General features: G+C 39.6%; 1 protein-coding gene across 3 annotated transcripts; it reads right to left on the reverse strand.

Moving 5' to 3' along the window:
• Positions 1-9,875, reverse strand: LOC103148820 (stathmin-4-like). Of its 3 annotated transcripts, XM_016679508.1 has the most exons (7): positions 9,748-9,872; positions 4,303-4,365; positions 4,011-4,106; positions 3,659-3,864; positions 2,581-2,772; positions 2,401-2,465; positions 1-1,259 (listed from the first exon to the last, which is right to left on the reverse strand). In XM_016679508.1, exons 2-6 carry the CDS (start codon positions 4,313-4,315, stop codon positions 2,433-2,435), a joined length of 540 nt encoding a protein of 179 aa, XP_016534994.1. In that variant the 5' UTR covers positions 4,316-4,365; positions 9,748-9,872; the 3' UTR covers positions 1-1,259; positions 2,401-2,432. The 3 variants fall into 3 exon arrangements, with proteins under 3 accessions (XP_016534994.1, XP_007567827.1, XP_007567826.1); XM_007567765.2 differs by lacking the exon at positions 2,401-2,465 and having other exon boundaries at positions 9,748-9,867; XM_007567764.2 differs by lacking the exons at positions 1-1,259; positions 2,401-2,465 and having other exon boundaries at positions 2,472-2,772; positions 9,748-9,875.
• Positions 9,876-10,392: the final 517 nt, after the last annotated feature.

Below are 10,392 nucleotides of genomic sequence, written 5' to 3' on the forward strand. Positions count from 1 at the left end.
TTTATGTACGTTTTTCTTTCTTTACTAATCATGCCAAATGAATACAATCAGACCCTCCTTCCAGATACACATCAGCACAAGGTTACAGCAAGTCCAAAGCCACCCCATTTCCTCCCCCAGTTACAGTACAAACATTTAGACGTTTTAAGTCAAGCCAGGATAAAGTCAGTATGACTCAGTTGTTCGGGCACATTTCAATCTCCTGCATATTCTATTTTGGTTTCAGTTCACCTTCAAAATGAAAAAGAAACAATAAGAGCACAGAGACAAGTAGACTGACTTTGCCGTTTAACCCGTGGAATCGTAGCAAATTGTGAACTGACATTAATCACTGCTTTGCCTTTTCCTTTGTCTTTTCAGCTTCACTGTATATGAGAACTCTGGTATGCATGTGTGCTTTTGAGTTGTGCTTAATGAAAAAAAGAGTGCAATCAGTGCTCTAAGTTGAAGAGACTTAAATGAATGTGATACTACACTACACAAACATTTCACAGAGCCTGGTAATGGCAGATGAACTCTTTACTTATTAAGCTTTTTTTTCCACGCCCTATTTCACAAACAACATTGGAAGAGAAAAAAGAAATTTCATACTTTTTGGTGAGTCTTAACCATAAACAGCTTTTGGTTTTCTATTTGTTGTGTTGGAGCAAGGCTCCAGGGATTTTCTTTTTGTTTTGTTTTGTTTTGTTTTTCCAAGGCCAGTTTGTAGAACGTCAATGCACTCATGTTTCAGAGCTAACAATTCAAATTACAGCTCCGTGTTTCAGAGTTGTAGTCTCGGAGATAATTCATCTTTCTGTTTGTATTGCTGCAAAACCAACACACGGTAATGAGAGAAAATAAACTGAGGCGAGTTTAATTTTCTCTTTTCTGACAAACTACGAAGAAAGAGCTGCAATTAGATTTTGCTTCATTCTGCAACAAAGAAGAAATCATAGCTGTTGAATACTTGTCTGTGTTAATGTTGTCACCTAACCACCCACCCAGCCTACCCCCATCCAGTTTTCCTTAGAGAAAGAACGAGAGAAATCTACATCAAGCATTGGCTAAACTTTGTACAGCATAAGAAGTCTTACAGCACACATCAAATTTAAAAGCCTTTCTTAAAAGCTCATTGAAGTCACCGTTAAGTCCTTTTTTTCTCTTTTTTTGCGCTTCTTTTGTTCCCTTTCGTGTCTCTCTTCTCGACTTTGTCAGATCTATCGGCAGGCCTCCTCCTTCATCTCCTTGTTCTTCCTGACTTCCTCTGCGTGCTTATCCTGTTGGACAAAGACAGACACCAAATGAGGGAAAAAACAAGTCATTACCATTCATTAAATCATTTGCAGTAATGAGTTGGATCACAGTGAAAGCACAGCTTCCTTCAACGGTAACAGTTGTGAGGATAGAAACGGACATTAAATTCACCTGAGGAACAAAAAAAACTACACTTTTTTTTCCCCCTCATCCAACATTGATGATTATAGATCCACGCCTCTGAATAATTTTTAAAAGTAATGGCAAGTCTGCTCTATGGTTGCATTTACATTTTAAGACATTATCAGCATTCATTTCTGATTCAGTATTTTGCCCCTCTCAAATCTTAAACGGCACTGCTCATACGGAAAAATCTAAGCCTCACTCTTACCCATTTATAACATGCTTCTTTAGGACACCAGTCCCATAAAGAAATGTGATTTGTATCCCTGAACAGCACACAGTAACTGTATTTAAAATTAAACATGATTAAATGCAGTGTAGGAGTTATTATTCATTTTAAATGCCGCTTGTCAGACGCCACATGGCTAAAGATATAAAAATGGAAAAGTTCAGATTTTGAGTAACAGCGTTGATCTGTGATCACCGCTTAGTCATTTAGAGCAACTCAATACTTTCCCACTGCTCTAAATAAACCACATGCTTGTGGGAGTTGAGAGGTTTGTTTTGATTACCAAGTGGTAATCAAGTTACTGACGTAAACTTTGGCATTTCCTTAATGTTCATCTTTTTCTCATAAATACATGTATAATTTAGAAAGCAGACTGAAAGAGTGAGAACTTTTTTTTTTTAAGTCAAACATTTGCCGTGTGATACACTGGAAGTCCAGAATTAAATCCAGAAGCTAGACAGATTTATTTATTTATTTATTTATTTATTTTTAAGAAAAGCTTCTTTCAGATTTAGTGTTCAGGCAAAACTAAAGTCAATTTGAACCTTGTGCTGAAAAGCAACATGAATTTGGCAAATATTGCTTTTTCAATGGAAACTCAGTTTAGTCAGAGCATCAACCACGTTAGAACAACAAGCAGAAAATGTGTGAAGCCAAATGACTGGATGAAGCTTCAAAGAGCGTGTAGAAATCCACAACAGGCTGCAGGCTTTCCAAAAACATTCAAAATTCTTGGTGGAAAAACATCAGACCCTGCTGTGATCTCGTTTCCCTCTTGTTTTGATCAAGAATGCTTCACATTTCTTCGGATCCGATTCTTTGTTTCATGGGGAAAAAATGTAGACAGAAATAAAATACAGATTTCCATTTAGGGATTCGTCTCTGCTTGGAAGTACATACATTTGGTCAGACCGTGGCCTGCTGGATCCTACCTTCTCCTGCAGCCTCTCAAGCATGGCCGCCAACAGGGCCTCCCTGTTTTCCTTGTTGGCCTCCATCTTCTGCTCCAGCTTCTCCTTGGCGTTCTTGATGAAGTTGTTGTTCTCCTCAAAGGCCTTCTGGATCACCTCACGCTCGTGTTCCCTCTTCTCTGCCAAGTGCTTCAGTAGCTCAGCTTCCTGGCACTAGAGGGAGACAGAAGTCTTCACAGTAATTTCCCATTATACTTGTTGCTTCTACAAACCGAATCATTCTGTCGATGGACAAAAATGTCTCTTCCATTGTGTTTGTATCATTGCATGGTTGTCTTTGTAGTTCTATTTCCCTCTTTCTTTTCACCCCACCCAAGGTATCTTGAGTCTAGAATCTTTAAAAACCATGAATGGACCCTTTAAATGTTTAACTAATAAGAAGGTGGTAACCAGATGGTAATTTTCCTGAATCAGTTTTCTTGCATTTTTGTCAAATTATTTGAATCTTGTCTGGAAGTTATATTTATCTGTATTTATTCTACTGGATACTTTTTTGTGTGTGTTTTATTTTGGACATTTGAAATGTCTTCCACGAACACCCCACAAGGGGAGTGTTCATTACAAAATTACAGTTTATTAGTCTTTGAGAGCGATCTTACATCGCTCTCAAAGCGATGTAAGATCGCTTTGAGAGCGATCTTACATCGCTACATATGGCACAATCTTCATGTGCCATATCACATGAAGATTGTTTCAAAACAACAGTATTGTTTATCGCAATAATTTCTGGAACTATATATTGTCCAGTAAAATTAGTTGTAGCTGCAGGCCTAGTGGCAAATTTTAGTTGTTGAGAATTAGAGACTTCATTAACATTTAAATAGATTTTTACTATCAATTTAAAATTCTTTTTCTCCCCTTTTTAAATGTTATGGCCACATGAGCCATAAGATTTAAAAGGCCAAGTGGAATGGAAAACTACACTCTGCTGCCTGCAGGTTAGACATGAACTGGTCATAGCCTGCACCTCAAACCCTAAGGAGTGCTGGACCAGATTGGTCAGAGGCGGCCATGATGCCATTCCCTTTCTGCCCCTCACCTTTCGTCTCTCCTCAGCTGCCTCCAGCTTCTTTTGAATTTCCTCCAGGGAAGGGTCGCGGCGCTGCGGCATGGAGGTGTTGAGTTCTGGCAGGCCATCAAAGGATGGCGGCTTGAGGATGACCTCAAAGGCCTGGCCCGATGTCCGCTTGTTCAGCTCGATCACCTCCACGTCTTTCATGACGCACCAGCCCAGGTCCACCGCATCTTTTGCCGTTTGATGACATTGTGTTAGAATAATTGATCAAATAGTGACATTTGTAGCAAGATATGATCATCGTAGCGCTAAGTAAGAAGTACATTTTTCCTGGATTTACTTTTTTTAAGATTACCATAGAATAAACGGTTTTTACCTTCTGCTTTGTAAGGGGAGTTCTCTGCAGTCTGTGGGTTCAGGCAGGAGCAGAACAGAGACACCAGGGGGAGCTCTTTGACCTTCTCTTTATAGGCTGAGGACACAGATACACACAAAGACCGGTTTACTTAAATTGGATCATGAGCAAGCATTTAAAGAAGTGATGATGCAGTCCTGCGTTGCGGCGACAGCGATTAGTCACTGCCACTGACCGGTGTACCTCCGATAGGCAGGACGAATGTGTGAGGGAGCGATGAGGTGAAATGAGTTTCTGCTGCGTCTGCATTTACCTGCCAGAGTCATCTTGTCACTGCGGATGTAACTCTCCGGGGAAACCAAAGCTCCGTCTCACTCTGCCAGGGGACACACGCAGACACAGAGACACGGGAAGGCTTTAATGAGGCAACCTCAAAAGGTCACGCAATGAATCTGAGACACAACGAGAGAGGACAGGATTAAACAATCTACGGAGCAGTCCCTTTAAAGCTCCGCATTGTCCTAGTGCTGTTATGCAGCTTTAGGTTTTGTCTCTGTCGGTCATATACTTTCCCTTTATCTTCGTCTTGCCAAACTGACCTGCAGGCATTAGGCAAAAACGTTCAATGGTGGAGGAAGTGAGGCCGGGGTCACAGACAGGTTAGCTTCCTGTGTTCGGATTAGGCAGTTCATCTGTTGTTCTTGGATTGTAACTTTGCAAATTTTTCTTGTAAATGGAGAGCTACGTATCTGACAAAAGACGAGGCAGAAACTTCAAGTTGGTGATGACCTATGTCAACCAATTAGACCTTTCTGACATTTCTATGCTGTTTTGTTTTTGTGCTTCAGATCATCAAACTGATTTTAATAGAGAAAAAGAGAGCAAAAGAACCTGAGTAAATATTTAAAGCAGTTTTCAAAAGATGGTCCTATGTGAAAACACAATTATGAGCAATGTTAAATTATAAATTTATTGGGAATAACCAGACCTTTTGTAAAGCTGAGCACAATTTCTCTAGCCACACCTACAGCGGATTACTGCCGGATGCATCACATAATGAAATGACTTAAGTAGAACTTATCTGCCAGCTTATGGTAGGCTACAATCATCATACCCCGCCTTAAAAAATTCAAGGCCTAATGAGAAACGAGGTTGTCGCTGTCTTTCCATTTCAAATGTGTGCAAAACTTTGTCAGTGCTCCTCTAATTTTGAGAAAATAAACAATTTCACAATTGCTGTCTTTCCATTAAGTAAGAAACACAATTAAAATCACAGGTGAATAAGTTTGTTCACACAATAAGTCATTAAAAAACATGACCTTGTCATCATCCTCCAACTACTTCCTGTCATCTTTGTAGTTTGCAACAGTAGTAACATCTTGTTGTTGATCATGTGACTTGTGTGATGTGAATAAAAGTGTAACTATTGCAATTTTATGAAATAGACCGATTTCAAGACATCTAAAAAAACCCTCACCCTAACACCAAACATTTTATTGAAAAACGTGTTTTTGTTTTTTTTTTCAAATTTTCCGAGTTTCCATTAAGCACATTTATTTTCAAAATGTCAAATTACAAAATCATATTGTCAGTGGAAACACAGCTTCTAACCTGTATCTGTCTGGAAAAGGTTACAAAGCCATTTCTAATCCTTTTCAGGTTGAGCACCACATAACCCATTTAACCAACCACAATGAGAAGAACTTTGAACTAGGCTACAACATTTGCTTGGAAGACAATGCAGGGACTAAAAACTGATACAAGAGGGTTTCACTGAACAGTCTTGGTGTAAACTCGACTACAAATTCGGAGTTTTTGATTAATTGGTAATTAGGAACGTTTCAGAAGTTAAAGTGTGCTTGTTTTAGCCAGTGAGATTGTGTTCTCATATAGCTTGGTGTTGCTTTCCCTTGATCCAGCATTGAACTTTCCATGCTTATCAGGCTTCACAGTAAAGTCCCAACATCCTATTAAACTAACAGCAGGTTAAACATATTTCCAGGGGCTAGAGGGACATGTTCTCTCCCCACCCTGCTGTGTCCTGAATCAATGAATCACAGGCATGAGACAAGCAGCAGATGAAGCTGTAGGTCTGAAGATGCAAATAAGTCAGAGGATGGGATGAATAACAAAGTGTGCCACCAAACTGTTTTACCATCTGCCTGAAAAGTACCTTGAAGCTGCAGTGTGGCATGATTACTTCCCTGGAAAGGCAAAATGTAATTCTATTCAATTCTTCTTAGTTTTCATAAATAGGGCAGTAACGTGTGTAGCAAGTCAAAGAGGCAGCAAAGCATCAAATTGCCCAATCAGATTTCATAGCCGCCTGCTATTACTTTGTCGTTAGAAATGTCAGATGGTGCCATCCACTGTTGTACAATCTTTCAGATTTATGAAAGAAAATATAAATCTGTCTCTTTAAGCTTGTTTCTCTCACTTCTTTTCAAATACTTCAGCAAAAGAAAAGTATTGTTAGTTAAAAATCTTACTTGATAAAAATGGAAAATCTAGTCATGTCCTGCACAGCTTCTCCTTTCTCATGTAAACAGACACAATAAAGGAATTATTTTGAATTCCTAGAGCTAATATAATTTCTGTACAAGCTTCTTTTTTTCTATCATGCGTGATGCAGCAGAATTAGACTCTCAACACAGAAAACAACAGATTTAATCAACCGACATGGGCTTTTTTTAATCAAACACCCACTACAGGCAGTGCCTGCCAGAAACCCAACTGTTCCACTAAAGTTGGTTTAATTAGGAGAATAATTTGCTCCAGTAAATCACATTTCACTGGCAATACTGTGGTTGAGTTGCACTAGTTATTTTATGGGGTTTAAAGAAACACATGGTAAAGTGTTAGAGGAGTGTTTCTCAAACTTAACCCATTTAACAAATACTCACGGACGGGCTAACTTGAAATTGACGTTCAAAAGAATTGAATGGTTGTGCGCAACCCTTACCCAAACTTGGCTTCCTCCGATCATGTAAGTCATGGCTTCTTTTTCTTTTTACAGGTATCTTCAGTTTTTCTTTTGAGTGACCCAGTTTAAAGCCACTTATCCATTATTGTTTTAACAGAGTTACGAGTTAAGGCTTCATGCTATTTTTAACACGATTAGCCCGGTTTTTTATTGGCTCATTGAAAATAAAAAGTTTAAGATTCTGCCCGTTTGACTATAGCACCAGTCGTAAAAATAAAAATGATAGCCCTGGTAGCTTTGTCGACAGTCTTAATAGTTTCTGCTGCTTGTGGGTGTAGGAGTATCATAAGTGCTCCTCCGAAAAATAATAAAGGAGCCTCCACAACTTATAAATCTACAATCTGGCAGTTTTCAGTAAAGACTGAATACAATCAGACACTTTGTAAGCACTGAGAATATGCTCGCTAGCTGACTGTTAGCCAAAAATGATGCTAAAGTTAGGATTCATAAGATGTTTTTGAATGGCGCTAAATTAAGGGGCTATTTCATGGTTTTCTAACGACCACATTTGATCATCTAAGGTTCAAATTTCAAGGAGTGGTCACACTTGAATGTAATGTCTTGATATGAATTATTTTTGGGATCATAGGATGCACAAAATTTTATTTAATTTGAATTGAAGTAAATTGAAATGACAATTTAAATTGGGCTCACCATTGAATGTGCAACACACAAACTATCAGGTATTAACGATCTTAAAAAGACGTTGGTGTTGCTGACAGTTTTGTTGTGACGGGTTCCATTGTAGTCAAACCCCCAAATAAGTTTCTGCACAGCTTTCGAAAGACAAAATCATACAAGATTGTGGAAAATCTTCATCAATTCTGACTGAAACTGTGTTGCTTGAGCATTTTTAGCTAATGTCTTAGCTGCTCAGTTAGTTTGGCTTTAACTTACCCAAGTAACAGAGCTAACATAGTAGTTGGTTCTGTTGGCCTTATCTTTAAAGGCTTAGCTCTGTTAATTAGCTAGGCTAGCTAACTTATTCTGCATCCACTATTTCAGCAAAGGAATATAAATTGCCTTGGCCTTAAAAATCAGCTTTGCAGAAGGACATAAGTAGTAGAATGACCACCAAGTAGGAGAGTGAACATGCTGCAGGCACACCCTTACATGACCCGCCTGTCATGGCTCCCAGTGGGACAGACACACACACAAGGACAGCCCTGTACACACATACTAATCAGGCAGTAAACGTGGAGGTTTGCTGCACTGTTGGAATGCACACACACACACACACACACGGACATGCACACACACACGCACGCACACCCACACACATGAACACACATCAGCATCTGATCCTGTGAAACCACCCAGGTTGCAGATCAATGCACTGCTTCCTGCTGGAGTCAAGGCGCTCTGTGTGTCGCCCCTGACACAGAGAAAGAGAGCAGCTTCTAAAAGGCACACAATGGAGGAAGGCAGGAATTCACTCTGAAAATGTCTGCTAAAAGATGCATACAAATAAAAACTAAACCAAAATGTGACAAGTTAAAGTTCAACACGTCCCATTTCATTAATTATTAAAAACAATGGAGGAGATGCCCGCTGTAGATGGGCGGGGTTTCCCCTTTTTACTATGCTGTTATCATTTCCAAATAGAAAAATATGATCTTTAGCTGAAAATATAAGATAATCTGATTAAAATCCCATGCCTGACCCAACATACCTGGATAAAAATCATGGTAACAGCTATTGAGGGAAAGTTTCTTCATAAGACAATGCCACACCCCTGAATCCTGAACCTACACCTTCAAAAAACATCAACTTTTCTTTCCCATTTGTTTTATTTTTACGTCCAAGTTATTATTGCATATCTGGACACTGTTCCAAACAAGGAAGAATCATTTTTTGGGGAACTAAACATCATTGTTATAACTTGAGAAGTGTCCACGTGTCTTAAGCCCAACAACATGAGGAGTTCAAACTGTGTTCTTTACTCTTTACGTAGAAGAAATTGTATAAAAATTACTTGCTAAACTAATCCAACGAGGTTTGATTATGATTTCTTTTGCCAGTCTATCTACGGACTTTGCTGGAATTCTTTGGAGATACGTTTTAGAGAAATATGCAGGAAATCGGCTGCTTTTTAAAAAATTTTTTTAACAAAGTGAAGGAATGACTGGCTTGTACTTCTCTCTACACCTTTTTCAGTCTGCACTTTGTGTTCTTACCATTGGCAAGAATTTAAGAATTTATCAATTTCCGTACTTTCTGTTTTGTCTTGTTTTGTTTGTTTGTTTTTTTCTTTCAGCATTGTGTGTTTTTTTTTTTTTTGACTTGTGTATGGAAGGGTTAAAAATGACCAAAAAATAACTAAATAAATATCGAACATCTCAACTGCATCCAATGGGATGCATCTTCATAAAATTAAATGTCGGTTAGCAAACTGTTTTTTGGTACTTTTTTGCTTCCATAAGTGTATTTTAGATGCATGAAGATTCTCGTAAAGAATTTCTACAGGGAAATGTCCCTGTAGTGGAACTTTTGACAGTTTTTTCCAGTCTTTCAGCCGATGCGCCCCTCTCCCATCCCCCTCTCTGTAAGGACAGGCTGCCTCGTTATAGATCAATAATAAATGACAAAGGTTACAGTGCTGTTCTTCGCCTTTCTTACCTTCTCTACTCCCCCCGCATGATGAATCTGTTCCCCCACTCCATCACCTCTTTACGCCTTTCCACTCTCAAAGACGCGGACCCTCGGTCAAACGATCTGACTTCCCTATCAGAACCCCAGACTGGGCCCCAGATGTGTGCAGATGTGCAGACTTACCCCCCTTCCTGTGGCTGCAGTCTCTTGATCCTGGAGGTGGATGGACGACTGTAGTTACCCCCCCAGGTCTGGGTCTGTGGATGCAGGCGCCGGGCAACAGCATCAGCAACAGCATCAACGCTGACTAAATGACATCACCTTGGAGACGCCTCATTGGTCGGCGGCGCTGCCAGCATCCAGGCCTGTCGGCCAATGGGAGATCAGAGGAGGTCGGCGGAGGGAGGGTCATCGGCTCTTTGTGTCGTACCGCAGGGTGGGTGTTTTATTGCATGGTGCAGGAGGGTGGGACTGTGTGTGTGTGTGTGTGAACTGAGCAGAAGGGTGGTAGTGTGGGAAATAAGGAGCAGTGTGTGTGTGTCTCAGCAGGAGACTGGGCTTGGAGGCATGTGAGGGTATAAATTATTTAGGTACAGATGGTAAGTAAAAGGAAGAAATGGAAATCTTTGGGGACGGATGAGACAGAATTTTACATCCTGGAACAAATTAAACTATACCTGTAAAGAAAACAACAATATCTAAAAATTCATATGGCTGCCTTAAAATATTGTTTAATTACAGCTGGGTGTGCACTTTTACAACAAATTGAGACACAATCTTCAATTTTCCCAACATCCCAATTTTGTTTCCTAATTTTGATTCCTAATT

This window comes from Poecilia formosa, unplaced genomic scaffold (genome assembly GCF_000485575.1).
Source record: "Poecilia formosa unplaced genomic scaffold, Poecilia_formosa-5.1.2 Scaffold213, whole genome shotgun sequence".
Taxonomy (NCBI): domain Eukaryota; kingdom Metazoa; phylum Chordata; class Actinopteri; order Cyprinodontiformes; family Poeciliidae; genus Poecilia; species Poecilia formosa.